Source organism: Ylistrum balloti, unplaced genomic scaffold (assembly GCF_031769215.1).
Source record: "Ylistrum balloti isolate Yb309-2 unplaced genomic scaffold, AGI_CSIRO_Ybal_v1 Utg369894, whole genome shotgun sequence".
NCBI classification, from domain to species: Eukaryota; Metazoa; Mollusca; class Bivalvia; order Pectinida; family Pectinidae; genus Ylistrum; species Ylistrum balloti.
Window position 1 is genome coordinate 813000 of NW_026782025.1, and position 20166 is coordinate 833165.

Here is a 20166-nt window from a genome sequence, read left to right on the forward strand (position 1 = left end):
AGTCAATATTCATTAAACCATTTTTTTATATTTCCAGATAATAACATCATGGATGAAATATCGGATATTTCTATTGAAAACTTCCGGTCCAAGATTACATTTGGCGTGGACTTGGTAGATAGTGCCCTGAAGCAAATATCTTTCCTTCAGCAAGTGGACCGGAACCGAAGTCTTTATGATGACACAGTATTACGTCACGCGGTTTGGCGTTACGAGAAGCTGTGGCTCCCCTTAGCTACTGAGCATGCAGAAAAGACATTGGCGGCACCTCTTGACATTGAATGGGTGTGGCACTGCCATCTGCTGTCGCCACTGAGTTATGAGGATGATTGTAAAACTGTGGTAGGTTTGACTGTAAACCACAAATTGCTGTCAGAAAAGGAGAGAGAGAAGGCATTAGAAATCAGTAAACAATTATGGACGTCCAAATATCCAAACGAAAAGTTTGAATTGGAGGTTCGTAAAAACAACGGCAGCTTACCTGGACGTGGCGATCTCGTTCTAGATGAGGCGTCCAAGCTGTCCTACAATGTTATTGAGGCAGCGAAGCGCCAGCGAGTGTTCGCGTACCAAGTATCCCTCCCTCACTACTGCGATCGACACTTTCTTAAACGTGCCGTGGAACGATATCAAAAAATGCTATATCTGAAACTTCAAAACCCGCGAGTCTTTCTAGTTCCGTGTTATGACATGGACCTCATATGGCATTCTCATCAGCTCCATCCTCTTATCTACAAGGAGGATACAACACGTGTTCTCGGCAAAATGTTTAACCACGACGATTCCGTCAATGACCGTAATTTGGGGTCAAAGTTGAACCAGGCCGATAAAAAGACCAGAGAGCTGTGGCGGGAGGCTTTTCACGAGAACTTTACCGAATTTGGCGCCATGTACCGGGGGGATCCCCCATCAGGTCTGCAACCAATCACCTTGGACGAAATGTTTTCTTTCTCAACAAAGAAAGCAAATATACACCTCGACCGGATGCAAGTTGAGGGACTTCCGGAGGAGCTTAAAAACTTCAAAATAAAGATTCACTATGTCGCCAGTGAAAAGGAAGGTCCGTCCATTACATCATTTAAGGGACCAGGGAGGGAATGGGAACGAAAGAAAAGCGGAAGTGCGTTTTGCTTTGACACAAAATTATACAATTGCATTAAATTTAAACTTATTCAGATGTTGCGGCCTATGTGTTTTAGTAGTTCGGAACAGCTTGCACAAAGTGTGTTCCACATGCTGCCTATAGTGGAAGACTTGAATCGTGGGGACACTAAAATCAACGAGACAGTGATGCTGGACGAGGAACGTAACCTCAAGGTATCGTTCACGGCTGATGTACAGGTCCAGCCTAAACCAGGACCTTGTATCCTCTTCCTCAAGAACGGCAACTACGAGCCGCGTTTCTGTATCATTCCTGAACACGTCCAGCAGATGTGGGGTCCGATTCCTCTCCCACGGCTCCCATCTGGGAAAGATAATCACTGCCTTGTAGCTTCTCACAAGTAAGTCCAGCACTGTATGTGTAGTTCCCTCAATTTACTGATTCTCTGTAGAGACAACCCGGATGGTTTAATCCGGAAAACCCGTTATAATAGAACATATTTTGAATAATAACTGAGATTTGGCCATGATATGAAAACAACAAATTTAAAAGTGCAGTCTGACAGACGATGTTTTGTTGATAATTTTGCACTCAATACCCAAGTACTATTTTCTGTTAGAGTTACCTCCCTTGTATGAACGTCAACAATTGTTACTGTGATGAGAACTATATCCCACTGATATTTAATTATGTAAAGATACCACTGCATTCAATGAAACAAGAACATGATTTTTATTAATTTAAAAAATAATTTATGTTTTAGCAGAATATTCTTTACACGGTGTATGCTAACTCGTATCTAAGCGCTTTGGCTCCGCGAATAACTTGGCACCGGAGGAGCAATTTACAATATACTTTCCTTACTCACGAGAGAAAATACAATCTATACAGTTCAACGTCTTGTTACTGCATTTCCTTATTACAAAATACAATATAATTCCCACGTTCCTGTCATTTGATCGTTATGTTTGGGCGCTCGAGTACTACGCTCTCATCAGTCTGGAACATGTCTTCTTCGAATTAATTATACAGAATTTCAAAGCGCGCTGCAGCGAGTGAATGGTCGCACAACGATTATGACGTTGATATTTTGTATGATTGTGTATAAGTTGTGACGTCATGATATTGGTTGGCATTATACCCTGGGTACTTGAAGGAATAAAGACAATTTAATTCATGCCAATTTAGTTTGTGTGAAATCATCTTTAGTAAAAGTACAAAAAAGTTAAACTAATTCGAGAAAACAGAAGTGTGTCTCTAGTTTCGGAAAGTGCAAAACATCTATGTTACACGCCTTCCACTTCTGGAAGAATTTATCTCCTTTACATCAAGTTCAAATGTCTCGCACATGTTAACGGTACAGAGCTTCGCGCCTGCCTCCGGCGCCCGAACAGCGTCACTCTTATTATGAGACTGTAAGGAGAGGAAGTTAGCCTCCATATAGCCAGAGCTGACATGCGCGCTTGTCTTAATTACAGGTATACATGGACATGTAGCTACGCGCTGCGATCCTGTGTTTACAAGTGATATGTAATCATGTCTCGTTTCCTACCTCTATCATTGCTACATATCATTAATTGCTCCTGTTTCAAATTCTCTTTGCGATTATGTTATATCCTCCTGACACAATTAGTATTAAACAAGTCCGTGTTTATTAGTCAATTCAAACTCGCATATATTATCCACTCTCCTGTACTACGTGGTTCCTTGTGGGAACTGCCTTGTTTGTAAAGCCGTCCTCGAGGACTAATGTCAGTACGCTGAATGGATCCTAACCATAGAGTGTTTTCTTAATGTTGTTATAGTAGAAATATTTGCAAATGACCCATTAGCAAATCCAGGAAAAATCGGCGTAGCTTCAGTAAAGGGGATGATTTAAAAAGGGGACGGCTACTAAGAGCATTCTGACGTCACATTACCACTGTACTTGTTGCAACTAGGTCGTAGTCAAACCATTACGGTACACGTTTAGTACTGTTACAATGGGGTGACAGCAGGCAAATGTAAATATATACTAATATAGGCACGCTCAAAGAGAGTTAGATCGTTCACAAGCAAACATGACAGTACATTAGATTTAAACAGATCACAGGCCACTGACCTCTGAACCCGGGACTGTGATTCCCGTGATCCAAGGGTCGGGATTCGACGCTCACTGCTGGTAACGGCTTGTGTTTCTCATGAAACTGTGCATGGGGCGATGAACCAATAAAAAAACCTCCAACTTGCAAAACCTTCGTCCATCTATAAGGATAAAGTATACAACAAGAATAGATTACGAAAGTACAAAAAGGGTGTTCAGTTGGGGATAGTTGGGGATAGTTACTACGGTTTAATTACATTTTGTACAACTACATTAATAACCGATTCTTTAAATATTTTCTATGGCACGGGCTGTTTCCATTGCATTAAAACATTAAGCATGTCTTACGCTAAAGCCTTTTAATTTGTTCTTTACATAGTATGTAATATTAAAATGCTAATTTTGATTTTACAAATGACATGAGGTGGAAAAAAATTTTTTTGAGGGCGATTTTCCACTTTTACATTCCTTATCTAATAAAAGTCCGTTTCGTGTTGTTGCTAGTAACCCGGAACTGAAAGGTGGGGTACTAACATCCAGAGCGAGGCGAACGGTTTTGTCTGAACCTCGCACAGCATCGGCAATAAAATCTCGTTGTATGACGTCACGGATTGTAAATGTCGTCAGTACACAAAGAATACATACGGTTTTATCCAGAAATAGATCTCCATGCTTGAAATTCTCCGTCGATAACAGCATGTCTAGGCCATTTCTAAACTAGAACACCTTATGTAATCAATGAAGTGTAAAAGGTGTTGCTCGTGGTACAGCAACATTCCTAGCAACATTCCTTACACGTTTTATCCAAAGCTTCGATAAAGTCCGCTAGAGCTTGTAATATCCATAGTTTGGATAACGTTCGTCAAAGCTTGTCCTGTCCAAAGCTTCGATAACGTCCGTCACAGCTTGGGTTACGTCCGTCAGAACTTGTCATATCCATTGCTTAGATGACACCTGTCACCACTTGTCATGTCCAAAGCTTGGATAACGTCCGACACCGCTTGTCATATCCATCGCTTGATTCGGCCTACAGAGCTTGGCATGTCCAAAGCTTCGATAACGTCCGCCAGAACTTGTGATATACATAGCTTGGTTAACGTCCGTCACAGCTTGTCCTGTCTACCGCTTCGATAAGGTCCGCCAGATCTTGTCATATCCATCGCGTGGATAACGGCCGACAGAGCTTGGCATGTCCAAAGCTTTGATAACGTCCGCCAGATCTTGTCATGTCCATAGCTTGAATAACGTCCGTCACAGCTTGAGTGACTTCTGTCAGAACTTGTCATATCCATGGCTTAGATGACACCTGTCTCCACTTGTCATGTCCACAGCTTGGGTGACGTCCTTCAGAGCTTGTCATATCCATGGCTTGATTCGGCCTACAGAGCTTGGCATGTTCAAAGCTTCGATAACGTCCGCCAGAACTTGTGATATACATAGCTTGGGTTACGTCCGTCAGAACTTGTCATATCCATTGCTTAGATGACACCTGTCACCACTTGTCATGTCCACAGCTTGGGTGAAGTCCGTCAGAGCTTGTCATATCCATCGCTTGGATATTGGCCGACAGAGCTTGGCATGTCCATAGCGTGGATGACGTCCGACAGACCTTGGGTGACATTCGCCACAGTTTGTCATGTCCATAGCTTCGGTAACGTCCGACACACCTTAAGTGACATTCGTCACAGTCATGTCCGTAACTTGGATGACGTCCGTCAGCACTTGGTATGTCTACAGCTTGGGTTACGTTCGCCAGCACTTGTTATGTCTACAGCTTGGGTTACGTTCGTCAGCACTCGGTATGTCTCCAGCTTGGGTTATGTCCGTCGAAGCTTGTTATATTCTTGACTCGGTCCGTCACAGCGTATTTTGTCCAGACCTATGTCTAGAAATTGAGTGACGTCTGTCAGAGACTAGAATTCGTCCGTAATTGTTTCGTATGTCTTGGATAACGTCCGTCAAAGGTTTCACAGCTTAAGCCTGCAACTTAAACTACATCCGTAATTTGACATTTTTTCTTCGCACCTAAGAAAACATATGTTACAATTAGACGTGTCCGAATACTTGGGCAGCATCCGTGATAACCTAGTCGGTTGCAATTTGGCTAATGTTAGGGTAAACTTGTCATGTTCGCAACTTTGGCAACATCTGCAACAGCTTGGCATGTTTTCAATTTAGAAAACACCCGTCACAAGTTTGCTTGTTTGTTACTTGGGCTACGTCCGTAGCAGCTTAGTATGGCTACAATTTAAATAACATCCATCGGAAGTTAGCACACAACAACGACGTAAACACATGTATACTGCAGCCAGTGCTGCCGAATACTTTCCGAATTTACTTAACGTTTAACAATATAGATAACTATTGAAATAAATTATTCCATATGTTGAAAAAGTTTAAGTAATTCATAAAATCGCTGTCATATCTGTAGATGTTTGGAACTATATTTCTATGCGGAGCAATTATTTTGGCGTAGGCCATCGGACAAAATTCAGTGTATTTTCAACGTCAGTTACTTAAATAACAAAACTATTAAGTTTAGAATAGTCTGATTTTCAATCGGCGCAGCAGGATAAAAATTATACATGGTAGGTGACTTAAAATATAAGCTGCATTTTGGCTCGGGACAGAATGACGGAAGTGGCTCGTCAAAGACTCGTCACTTTTGTCTTTCTTCATCCTCGCCAAAATACTGTTGATATCTCAAAATAATGACTATGTTTTCTCTATATATCAGTATTTAATAAATTGAACAGCGTTTTATTTCCTTACTGCGTACAGTTTGTGAATAGAAATAGTATCATCCATGTTTGTGTTTCAATAGGTATGAGCATTAGATTCTTTATACTGAATCACAGGAAATACTAGGTCGTGTGGTTATATATACAGGTTTGCTGATAGTTACCAGATTGCACAGAGAAATTAGTCGATATAAGTAGCATTATTGGCCATGCAGCGTAGTGGTGGAGTCTGAGAACGGCAGTTAACAGCTCTCAGACGTCTGAATACCAACCCATAAATCAATCCCGCACTCACTCATGGAAAGAAATTTTGGAATTCTTCTATCGGATGAAATATGACGTTGATATTATTTCCAGAAATCCGAAATTGATATTTTTGTACTTTGATAAAGCTGTGTGAGAGTACCTCGAGTAGTTTTAATGATAAACTTCCTCTCCGTCAGAGCTTGTCTGAACATGGACAGCGAGTACAAATCATATGTATTTACATAGTTTGTCGGAATATCTTTATTAACGAGAGGACAATGACAACAGTACAGGCAGACATTTTACCGGCGTGATGATACAGATCAGACAGATGTTTGGCAGACGGGATGATACAAATTTTACAGACGCCTGACAGACATAGGTCAGACTGATGACTGACAGACGAGACGGTACAGCTCGGATACATGTTATTAGGCAGATGTCTGGCGGACGTGATTTTAAAGATCAAACAGACGTTCGACGGACGTGATGGTACATACTAGACAGACGTCTGCCGAACACGATGGTACAGATCAGTCAGACGTCTGACAGACACGATGGTACAAATCAGTCAGACGTCTGACAGACACGAGGGTACAAATCAGTCAGACGTCTGACAGACACGACGGTACAAATCTGTCAGACGTCTGACAGACACGAGGGTACAAATCAGTCAGACGTCTGACAGACACGACGGTACAAATTAGTCAGACGTCTGACAGACACGACGGTACAAATCAGTCAGACGTCTGACAGACACGATGGTACAAATTAGTCAGACGTCTGAGGGAAGCGATGGTTCATATCAGATAGACGCCGGATATGCGTGACGGTACAGATCAGACAGATGTCTGTCGGACACGACGATACATGTCCGGCAGATGACTAACGGACACGACGATACAGATAAAAATACTCTGGATCAACTATTCTACAGCTGAATATACATGTATGTATTATTGGCAAGTGATATCTAGATGTTTAACACGAATGTGACACAGTTCTGGTGGTCGAATTATGCTGACCTAATTTCGATCAAAGTGATCATCGTATTTATCATAGATATTTTCCTTGTTATCAAAGTATAACCCATTTTTGGATTAGTTAGGGTCGGTTTAAATTGCAAGCACGTTTCGCTGTCTGGACTCTGCTCTCCAAATTTCTGACGTCACAAATCAGATTGATCACTACTCCTCCAGATTGCATCAGAGTTGTCATAAGAATATTTGATGTAAACGATATCGCCTTGAGCCCCTTGTACTCCATCTTTTGTAAAAAAAATTGTATATTTGTACACGAACCTTTCAACAGTTTACATGTTGTTGTAAATTCTGGTGTAATGTGTAAGATGATACACTCATAACACATCGTGAAATGTCCAATGTTCCTAAATTTGCACGAAATCAAAAAACAATCTAATATTGGAAGAGGTGGAAAGGTTTCTTTCAAAATCTCAGAAGCGGGTTTTTATCACTAGTTTCAATGGTCTTGTTTCGTCTGACCCAGTATTGATTGATATCTGTATCTGTGAGAAAAATCTGATATATGTTATGGTATGTTTTATCTATAATCAGACAGAACAAATTTTCTAATAGTTGTGTACACTGTATATAGCTAAGCAATAATAAACACGAATATATTTTTATCGTTCTCTCTCTTCCTCCCTTCAATTCTCTCAATGTGTGGATGTGTGAATGATATTGTGAGTGCGTGTTATATTTGTTTCACATTTTTCATAGTACATAATGTATTATTTTGTTTTATGCTGAAGGTAGCATCTAGTGGCCCCTTGATTGTATGTAATTATTATTTGGGCGGAAATAAAGAATTTAATCAATAGAAGTTGCTCCTGGAATTCAAAATACATTGTATATGAATAATAGGAGCCTGACATTATAGACAATTTACGAACTGTAGTACTAGCAGAGACGTATATAACACACATCTCTTGTACTAGGAACGACAGGTCGTAGACAGATGAAACAATGGCATGGTGCGGTTTAATTAATTCCTGGTATAGTGTACGAGGGCTGATTGATAAGTTGTGAGCTTTGTATTTAAGAAGATAAGTAGAGGTGGCCTTTTTCAGCTGTACTATTCCCTGACTATTTAGGGCTGTGTACCCGAAGACCAGTGTCATTTGGTCAGTTTATGTCGAAGAGGTAGCACTCTAAAGTAAACAAGGCAAGTGATTTTTTGCAAAATGGACAAAATCGCTGAAAGAGCAGTGATGGAATATTTGCATAAGAAAGGTCTAGCACCTAAGGATATCCATATTGATACGGTAGCAACTCTAGGGAATAACACCCCCATATGATAAAGTGAAAAGGTGAGTGGCGGAATTAAAACAGAGCCTCGGGGATGACGCTCGTCCTTGAAGGCCCGTCACTGTTACAAGCCCAGAAATGTTCAATAAAGTCCATGATATTGTTATGGCTGACAGGCGATTTACAGCGAGGTATATAGCCAATACAATTGGAATATGTAAGGTATTGCAATGAGAATGCTCTCAGCTCGACCGAGACTTCTGACAGTTGATCGGAAGAACACCAATCTAACTCTGTCGCTTGCTAATATGTACCTTTTAGAGGCAGACTCTGTTAACTTTCTGCAGAGGTTTGTGACTATGGATGAAACATGGGTCCAACATTTCAACCCAGACGCCAAACAACACTCTTAAACATCCTGGTAAACCCCCGCCAAAGAAGGCAAAGGGTGTCCCATTAGATGGAAAGGTTATGTCCTGGGATGCTGATGGGGCAAAAGGGACAAACAATTAGTGACACATATTATGCATCACTTCTTAAGCCGTTAAGAGTTAATATTAAACTCGAGCGCTGCAGAAACCGCAATAAAGGTGTGTTGTTTCACCAGGACAACGTTCACAAGTCTACCATGGACATGGCTGCCATTAACGATTGTGGCTTTGCATTGATTGAGCACCTGCCTTATTTGCCTGATCTCGCTCCATCAGACTTCCATCTATGTCCAAAATTGAAAAAGGTCATTTCCGGTAACCACTTTTGGTCAGATGATGACGTCATATATGCAGATGACTACATTCTGAATAATTAGGAAAAAGACTTCTTTAAAAGTGGCATTCTGGCCCTGAAACATCATTGGCAAAAGTTTATAGATAATGAAGGGGATTAAGTTGAAAATATGTCTGCCGAAAGTTCAACCTTAAATATGAGACTCACAACTTAACAGTCAGTTCTCGTATCTAGTCCAGAGTTACATATTGTAAGTGAATCCTTTGTACAGTAGCAAGCAAGGGAAAGTACTGTCAGTTAAATCATTAGGTGGTTTATTGTCATCGTAATAGAATCGATATAGTTGGGAGGATTAGGTGGGGATGGAAGATGGGGGGAAAGGGTGGGGGGGTGTGAGGTCGTTGTACGAAGTATATTTGCTTTAAACAAATACGGATTTCGTGTCGTAAACCATGATTACCAAACCCCCCAAGGATCTCGTCTATCGGCCATCATCTGCAGGTTTGATTAAGATGTTGGCTGCCTGTAGTTTTATATGCCTTATGGGAGACTTAACGATTGACCCCTACCTCTTACACAGTGATCCGTGTGTATCATAGTTTTACCACCACGAACCTTAAAGTATCGAACGTGATACTAAATGGAGCTGGCACTAGATATATCCGGACTAGGATGCTCTTCCGACAAATCAGCAGATATAATACACAGAGGATTGATTCGTCATTATACGTGAAACCAGACGAAGGATGATTTTCTAAGTGCTGGTTCGTTTTAGCCTAAATCACAAGGATTTCGCACGAATTCTCAATCCACAATCCATATACATATGTATTATACATATATGGGCCGTAGATTGGGAATTCGTTGCTCAACTTACCTTCCATGATAATGTACTGGTGTACGACCTAATACACTTGTCCATATTGGAACAACACTACAGTTGATGTAGAGATTTGACGTACGCTTTAGCCACTAAATACTCTCAGCTGATCTGAGGTGGTTATAAAGTAAGGATATTTCAGTTTGAAATTTACATATGTATGCGTCGATGATCTGAACGATAAAAGGTGAATACAGCCCCAAATTCTGTGGGAGTAGACCCGTCCCAGGTTTTGTGGCGTTCACGTCTAGTCTCGTCCAACTAGCCGCTTGAATACTCTCTGTAATCTTAGTGTGCGCAGACAACAAGTGTCTGGTTGAACGAGACTAATTTTACGTCACATTGCGTCAGTTATTACAAGCAAGGGAGATAATTTCCTCGGTTTTCAATTCATTACGTGACATGTCTGATCTTTATACTAAACACGAAAGCAAAGCTAACGATATCAGTCACCATCTTCGTTGTGGTATACACTTGTTTATTTCCACTACAAACACCCACTTTAGGGATCGAACCCGGATCCCGATCCCCTTTCACGATTGAACTCGAAGTTATTTTCACTGTAAACAGCAGTTATTACAGAACAAACATAATTATCAAATGTTTCCTCTAGGAATCCAACCCAGGACCTCTGGTTTGCAAGTTTTATACTAAACCGATCGAGCTAAAGAGGTCATGTATTCTGGCTATAATTTACAACAAATACACTGGGATACAATGGCATTTGATAAATTAGGTCACTGTTACTCTATTTCAGGTTTGTAAATCACACAGGTGAGAAGACGTTTACCTGTCGTGTCATCCACAGTCTACCACTGTTAATGTCAGCGGTCCAGGTGTTTTACCAAGACAAAATGGCAGCTGTTGGTCATCTTATAGGATCTGACCAGCTGCCCACCCCAGGCCAGGTAAGCTATGCCTATATTGGCCAATCTCAATCTACGCATCTATTGGTCAGTTGTTCACCTCTTGTCAGGTAAGCTACACCTCTATTAAACAAGTGTTCACCCCACGTCAGTTAATCTACGCCTCGATTGGCCGGCTGCATACCAATCAAAGACATGGCGAGGTCAGTATTACCGATTTATATACAATTAGCTTTATTTACAATTAAAGTATGAGTATGATATTAAGTGCGACATTCAAACCTAACAAAGGTGTATAAACTACATATGGAATATAGAATAATCCTTGAAGCTGTTATTTACTTCAATAATTTGCAAGTACATTTTGTTTTGCAGCTAGGAGATTCAAAGGTTTGTCCTTCTGTGAATCCAAAAGCTGGACAAAGAGCCATCCTGATTAAGAACAACGACGGAGATTGGGGTATTCTGATTGGTCAATGGACGGGATTCCGGCGGGGAATTCCCGGGATCACAGGTATTACATCTTCGTACGCACCTCTGAAACCGATTCTCATTTTCAGGATGATAGGAATGGTCATTCGTTTCGACCTCACAGGGGCTGTCATTTCAGTGGGATGATATTTTGACCTTATAGAGAATACGATTGGTGAATGATTTCGTCCTAACAGGGACTTCGATTGGTCAGATATTTCGGTCTTACAAGGGTTACTTTAGTTCGTTATTTTGACCTTATATGGGATACGATTGGTCAGTAATTTCGGCTTTTGGTTCGGTTTGTTTTAACTGGCTGCAAAACAATCTAACAAATCTCTGGGTCAGTTCTGGTTTGTTTCGACCTCACAGGGGCTGTCATTGGTCAGGAGATAGGAATGGTATCGACCTCAACTGTATTAGTTTTAATCGGCTAAACATATTGAACACCTATCTGTCTGGGTCTGGGTGTTTTAAGATTCTACGTTTTTGTCAGTGGTTTTAGCCCAAAAGGAGTTACGATTAATAAGTCACCGCGACCTGATAGTGGATACTATTGCTGAATTATTTTGACCTTATAGAGAATACGATTGGTGAATGATTTCGTCCTAACAGGGACTTCGATTGGTCAGATATTTCGGTCTTACAAGGGTTACTTTAGTTCGTCATTTTGACCTTATATGGGATACGATTGGTCAGTAATTTCGGCTACACATTATTATGATAATGCCAGTTCTGTATTTTTTAAACGGTCGTTCCGGTTTGTTTTAACTGGCTGCAAAACAATCTAACAAATCTAACTGGGTCAATTCTGGTTTGTTTAATCGGCTAAACACCTATCTGTCTGGGTCTGGGTGTTTTAATCGGCTAAACACCTATCTGTCTGGGTCAGTTCTGGGTGTTTTAATCGGCTAAACACCTATCTGTCTGGGTCAATTCTGGGTGTTTTAATCGGCTAAACACCTATCTGTCTGGGTCAATTCTGGGTGTTTTAATCGGCTAAACACCTATCTGTCTGGGTCAATTCTGGGTGTTTTAATCGGCTAAACACCTATCTGTCTGGGTCTGGGTGTTTTAATCGGCTAAACACCTATCTGTCTGGGTCTGGGTGTTTTAATCGGCTGAACACCTATCTGTCTGGGTCAATTCTGGGTGTTTTAATCGGCTAAACACCTATCTGTCTGGGTCAGTTCTGGGTGTTTTAATCGGCTAAACACCTATCTGTCTGGGTCAGTTCTGGGTGTTTTAATCGGCTAAACACCTATCTGTCTGGGTCAGTTCTGGGTGTTTTAATCGGCTAAACACCTATCTGTCTGGGTCAGTTCTGGGTGTTTTAATCGGCTAAACACTTATCTGTCTGGGTCTGGGTGTTTTAATCGGCTAAACACCTATCTGTCTGGGTCTGGGTGTTTTAATCGGCTAAACACCTATCTGTCTGGGTCAGTTCTGGGTGTTTTAATCGGCTAAACACCTATCTGTCTGGGTCAGTTCTGGGTGTTTTAATCGGCTAAACACCTATCTGTCTGGGTCTGGGTGTTTTAATCGGCTAAACACCTATCTGGGTCAGTTCTTACTTTTATCTAATTTGTAAATGATGAAATTTAAACTGTATAAATGGCTACAGCACCATAACTGAGAATAATCCTCGCCCTTGTTTCGAGGCGCCCAGCCAAACCGTCGATTGTTGCCTTCATCATGCTGTTGATCTGTCGCTAGCATATTCGATTTCTTAATGCACATGGCGTGGTTTAAAGGTTGTTTGCAATTCAGGAGTGTCGTGTCACACATGCGGAAGCACGATGATTTAATAGAGCAACCTGCCAGCGAACATTCCCTAGACACCGACATCATTACTATCATGTCCACCATATAGGATACACAATATTTGTGAGTGAAAGAATATTCAAGGTAGCATTAATCACAGATCCGTGCAATTGCTACTGAATAAAATATGTATGTTCTAATATTCGACATATCTCAATGTATTGAATATGATACCGATACAACGTATTGACACTGGCCGCGTGAATAAGGCAGTCAACCCAGATTTTATGTGGTTCTAATATTTTTTTAACTTGAAAGATCATGCTTAAACGTTAATGTTGATGTTAAAAACGATATTTAAAGACTTGAGCGGGTTGATAGAAAAGTAAACTGATTGATATAACATACGAGTTCAACACATGTTTTTTGCCGTTGTAATTTTTTTCACCCCAATCGGTGATTTTTTCTGTTTATCCATGTAATGTAATTGAATGAAAACGACACGAACAGTGGTGTGGTAGTTTTCAAAGGAAATATAGCTGTCGTCTGCTTTCAATCAATCACCCCATAAAATGAAAAGTTTAAAAACTGGTCAAAAGAACAAGTCATTGAACTACCTGTCACATTTCTGATGAAATTTTATCGTTCTCCAGATCTGATTTCCTGTTGGTTAAAAAAGATGACGTTGAGATATCTTCAATTCAAAATCGCTGTTGTTTATCTCCACAATGTTTCATTAGCTCACCTGACCCGAAGGGCCAAGTGAGCAATCAGGATGCCGCAGCGTCCGTCGTCCATCAACATTTACTATATATTGCAACTATTCATGAAAGACAAGCGGATTTTAATCAAATTTGGTCTGAAGCATCCTAGGGGGAAGAGGAACCAATTTTAAATGATGGCTCCGCAGGATATTGTCCAAATTTGGTCTGAAGCATGCTTGGGTAAAGGATTAAAAGTGGGTCTCGGGCCCCTGGGACTAAAGCGGCGGGGCCTAATTGGGAAAATCTATCAGTTTCTGTAAAATATGTCTTGTTCTTCAGGAATTGCAGAATATTGCATTATTTGGTCTGAAGCATGCTTGGTTGAAGGAAAATCAGTTTTGTATAAATCGTGGGTTTCGACCCCCTTGGGCCAGATAGGCTGGACTCAACAGGGAAAATCTAACCCCCAAGGAGATTTAGATAATTTCAATAACATTGCTTCGCATCATCAACGATTCATTTGGATCTTTGGTTCATTGAAACAGTTGTGATCCCAAATGAACAATTATAGCATTGCAGAGCGTCAGGGGATATACACAATAACAACTGATAATTTGTCCTGGGGTCTGGTCCCATCCTAGGACAGATTATATCTTTGTGGCCATTTGATTATCATTCTGTAACTTGATAGCATTACTGGACAGCAAGAGATTAACAATTGGTCTCTGACCCCATCCCTTGGGAATTCGAAGCTGTATCTGTGGGGTGAAGCTCAACAGGGGAAATAGTTTCCTTCTAAAGAAATGTAAATTTTGCATTACTGGCATAAATATCTAGGTGAGCGACACAGACCCTTTGGGCCTCTTGTTTTGCCCCAAGTTTGCATTATTTTATTTTAGTACACGATCAGAAGAATACAAACACCGCCAGATGTTGGAAAGTCTACTTGTTCTTTGTTATCCCACAAAATATTGTTTGCAAGTGTTTTAATTATTTTTTAAGCTAATAGAGACTATGATATGGAGAATTTTATTTTACGATATCCTGTAATATGTTTTACAAAACCGAAAGTGACATTTCCTATACTTCTTTCAGGGCGCAAAAACAAAAAGGGACAGAAAGGTGTACCAGGTAGTTGTGGAACTCTAAGCATACGTTTTTTCCGAAGTCACACTGCACAATGGCAACAGATGGCACTGCCGTATCTCGACAACGTCTTCAAGTTTCGCCTTCACGAGGCTGACGTCGATCTGAGACATGGCGTCGTGCAGATTAAGTCTGACAGTAATGAGATAGCCGAGAACATTGCGCTGGCATTCAGCGTCGCCCTGCTACATGTGCTTTGTCAACCTCGGGTACCTAGTACAATCACTGCGAACGGCACTAGTCCTGGCACTCCAATGCGGGGTTCTAGGCCAATCAACCGCGTGCCTGCCGATGACCTTGGCCTTGTGGTTGCTGCTGGTTACTCGGTAGACACACCTACAAATGCATACATCCGACGTGTTCACGGAGGAAAAACATGCACGGGAGATTCGGACTACGGTGGACTTGGCTATATGTACACTGATTTAGAGGCAGCGGAACTAGCTACGGACGTGTTTGGAGTGGATGGCGAAATCAATCAAATGCAATCGGATACTGCCGCCAACGCTGCAGATGCCGACATAGGAGCGAACTCTGGAGCGGATGGGGGTGAAGCGGGAGTCGACGGAGGAGAGGCAGGAGGTTGTGGTGGGTGCGGTGGGTGTGGGGGATGTGGCGGATGCGGGGGATGTGGAGGAGGATGTGGAAGTTGTGGGGGATGCGGAGGATGCGGGGGGTGAAAAGACATGTCATACACAGTGAGAGCTGACGTCAGTGTTGTCGTGGTTTGCATCTGTAGAAAGAAGGGATAAAATAGCATCACTAGTATGATATCGTATACATTGCCTAGCAGGGAGCGTAACACTTACCGCTGGTAGCTCTGGGTAGCGGTACTGGACATACTTCGTCGGGTTGGACTATGCATTTGTAGCTATGGATGCAGTCAGCAAAAACGGACCAATGACGTGATGACGTAATCATCTGATCACGTGACATATACTTGGTGTCGGGTAGTGATTGGACAATGATCGGATGTAATCGATTATCTAATCGTTTAAACTCATCTTTATCTGATGTGATGATCGATTGTAATTTTCATGACACCTTGATGTTTTCTTGTGTCTTAGGAAAATCAGTATTCATGTTATATATGCACAATAAAGAAGTCATTAGCAAATAAAATTCATTATTATGCAAATTCTGGGTAAGTGATGTATTTTAGGTAAAAGTTTCATGAAAATATTTCCTCTGTGGAAAATGCATTCTTTTTCTATGAAGATTGAACACATAGTCGCTTATGTAATTGGTTAACTACGTCAAAAACATTTTTTTCCGATAACTGATCATGGATTTTATCCTTTTTCCCATCACTAGTGTCGAATCCTTCCATAGGCTGCTTGTAAATTATAAACATACTACATAAAGTTTGTGTCAAAATCATAAATTCGTCATATTTTTTGTAAATATTATGTAGGAAGTGCGTAAGTACCCGTGTAGACTTCTGCTGTTAGATATGTAATTACTATAATAATCACGTGGTTGTTTGAAATACACGTTCATTTATATCATTAGAAACAAAATTGTTTTTTTTTTAATTTTGTATACGTGTTGAGATATTCTGAAATTTTGTTGACATGTAAATCTTAAATTGTTGCTCATATAACGCTTATGTTACATATATAATGACTTGTCTGCACGTTTTACACACTGCGCATTATATTTAGTTAAAAGTGATGATGTAGCATAGTGAATAATATCTTTGGAGATTTAGCACCTGTTTCAGTAAATGATATAGCTTGTTCTCATGTTGTCGTCTCCCAACATTTTTTCGTATTGTAACATGCCGTTGAAATGTATGTACGTATGTTTACAGGTAACTAAATAGTTTGTTTAATTTACTCGCAGTTTTATGTTTGAAAGTGTTAAAGAATATTGGCATGTAGTTATATTTTGCGCGTAAGAATTTATTTATACGTGTTTAGATATAATTCAATGTATCAAATGATTGACTTTAAACGTTTCACTTTATGTCAATATCAGTTTCCCATGAATCCTCCCCCCTCTTCCCACAAAACTGAATTCTGAATTGAAATAAGGAAATAAATGTCTTTGTAACCAGTTCCCATCCCTGGACCCCGCGTGTCCCCAATAGAACGACAAACTTGTATTTATTATTAAAATTTTATTGTCAAACGATTTAGCTTTATTAAACTGTGAGCAGGTAACAGTAATTTCTCCTTAGCTGGCTACTTTGTCGTTACATGCATCGTGTACTTGACCTCTAATTAAATTTAATACTATTACAGTTAGTGTACTAACATTCCGACGTGCCGTAACCTGGGAAATCAAGTTGAGCTCTTTTAAGTCCGCTGGCGTTGTTTAAATAAACAAGTTATGTCGTTTTTTACGACTGGGAGCGTTCTAAAATGTTACAATGTACATCAGAAGAAGAAATTGTCAGGTGTAAATCAACATCAGGATAAGTCTGAGACAACAAGTTAGCGATACGTTGATATTAGGTATCAATCGTCTTTGTCCTCGAGTATGATAATTTTTGTAGTCGCTTAATTTCACATATTAGTATTACACGTCATCTTAGTGAAACGTCGAGTTACTAATACGACAAATCAATTTCATATTTAAGCTCTTTGTGTTTTTATGTCGAGTTATTTCAGCTCTTATCATTTCTATGTCGAATTACATATCCGACACAACGGATATAGATAGGTAATTGTAATTTTGTAAGTTTGTGTCGAGTTTCTAAAGCAACCGACTGGCTCCATGAAATCATTGTTTATTTGGTTGAAATTCTTGCCTGACTCATTTGCTCCATTTTCAAGGTAATCACACTTCTGTTTCGAGGTATCAACCCGACACATTTGCTCCATATTAAAACTCACTGCAGCTTTGTGTCGAGTTTCTTACCCGATACATTTGCTCCATATTAAAACTCACTGCAGATTTGTGTCGAGTTACTAACCCGTCACATTGGCAATCAAGTTGTAGTGGGGTCGATGGGTAGATTTAATATTTAGTTGTGTGTGCAGTTCCGAACACTTCACGAACTTCATTCGATCATTTAGTTGTCAAGGTTAGAATAAAATTTTATATAATAGAAACATATATATTGAACTGATATCGATGCCGCCTATTTAGTGTTCTTTTTGTATGCCTTGCTTTATCTAAAACATTCTTTACACTAACGTTAGACCAGCATTGAATGGATAGGTACTGTGTGGCGTGTTATAATTTCATTGTTATTCAATTGTTTCACAATTTCTTGACCTGTCATCGATGCTACGCCGAAAACTTGTCGACCTGCTATGATAAATTTATCATACGTGACTTACATTTGTAGTTTAAGGAATATTACAATATTTATGTATTCATATAATATTTGTTCATGTATTTATATAATATTGTATTTATTATATTCTGTATTAATATGTTCATATATGCACGTTAAATCCACATAGGTACTTGGAGGACGATCAAACAATACTGGACTTCGTTTGTTTGTTTCCTTTATGCATTAAACGACTATATGAAATGTTATATCAACTTAATCCTGTTGGCCCTAATGGAAGCTCGCGAGGGATCACGGTGAGCTAGGAAGCCGTAGTAATGACAATGACACATATAGTTGTGTTTATGAGACCTTGTGCTTGTTTGTTTATATTTACCGAAGTACATGTAGGTATAAGTGACCTTTGGACAGAGAACGTTAGGAGTAAAAGTAGATGTCGTGAAAAAGGCATGTGAAAACATCCAAGAAGATATCGTGTTTCTGATTGGCTGTTGTGGGCAGTGTTAGTTAGGGAGGGGTCTACTTGAGTCGTGAGAGGATTTAAGTGAAGTATACTTCACAGATGTTGTCTTTCATGTGTCTTCAATTGATTCAACTCTTAAACAGAAGTCTTTCACTTTGTTCTTAATGTGTGTGTCCTCAGTAGGATTTCTTATGAATCCTCTAACGTGAACTGTGACGTGTGCACATGTTCTAAATATAGACAAAATGTGCATAGTGTGTGTTTTATATATAGACATAAATGCTTGTTTGTTCTTTTATACACATATGTATGTGCATATGATATGCATTTTATATAGATATGAGCAGAGAATACATGGTCTTTGTCATAAAATATCCGCTGTATTTTGGCAAAGGTAAAGAAAGACAAAAGTGTCTCGGGCCAAAATACAACTTGTATTTTATCTTAATAACCATGTATTATCTTTTTCCTGTAACATTTGTTAAAACTATCGATCTTTCGTGACTTCTGTACTAAATTGTTAGAAAACATGTTTACCTGACTTTGGCGGACGCTGATTTAGGCCTGATAACGTACATAAATATAAATGCCCCGCGTGAAAATATAGTTCTCAACTTCACTAGATATAAAAAGCAGTTTTGTCATTTTTCCAAAAATAAACCTATTCAATGCAGCAAACAAGATCACATATCCTAACAGTTGTAAATATTTAGATTAAAAGGTTATTCAGAAATCAATTCCGGCGAATGAATGCACGTCCTGAAAATACAATCAGATGATATGCGAAGGTGTATTTCGATAATGGCGGTGCCAGTTTCAGGATAAAACTATGTACACTGTGTCACTTCTTGATATTATGTATCATGTTCAAGAAAATAATAGTATTGTACTAAAATCGAACACATGATATTTAATACGGGGTATATACCTAGTGTACATAGACATATTGTGAGGGTGATACGTGTTTAATGTTAAACGTAGATAAGTGTTATTGATGAATATTTCTGATAATTTCTACCTAATGCAAAATATATTTAAATATGTGTAATGCATGAGTGTATAATGATTTTGTTGATAATTATCTAAAAATGTTTTAAACTTAACTCTAGTGGCATGACATGTTCACCTAGCTCGGAATCCGTCTCGCATCATACGAAACTCTATATTGGAACGTTTTCCTGACCGGAAATAATTCACCGAGTCAGAACGAGGCTGGACAATATATGCGTTTTAGTGTCTTATACTATATAGTTATGCGCATGCCCAATATTACATTGTATATCATTAGAATGAACTACACTCTCTGTAATTTATATAATCCTTAATAATAAAGGCTTCAGACAAGAAAACGTGTTATGTTAAGTGTACCGCGGTGATCTTCTCAGTTTGGGTGTTGAAGGCCATCCATAAGGGGAGAATGGGGCCTTGTACCGTATTCATAAAGGAGAATCGTAACTGTA

The 20166-nt window shown here is 39.7% G+C and overlaps 1 protein-coding gene across 1 annotated transcript in view; it reads left to right on the top strand.

The window, feature by feature from the left end:
- Positions 1-15676, top strand: part of LOC132546527 (uncharacterized) — a 44910-nt gene extending 29234 nt beyond the window's left edge. Inside the window, exons 2-5 of the mRNA XM_060210245.1 lie at positions 38-1502; positions 10803-10953; positions 11287-11425; positions 14946-15676. Coding sequence (XP_060066228.1) covers positions 49-1502; positions 10803-10953; positions 11287-11425; positions 14946-15676 — 2475 coding nt within the window. The 5' untranslated portion in view covers positions 38-48. The remainder of the gene's footprint in view (positions 1-37; positions 1503-10802; positions 10954-11286; positions 11426-14945) is intronic.
- The last annotated feature ends 4490 nt before the right edge of the window (positions 15677-20166 follow it).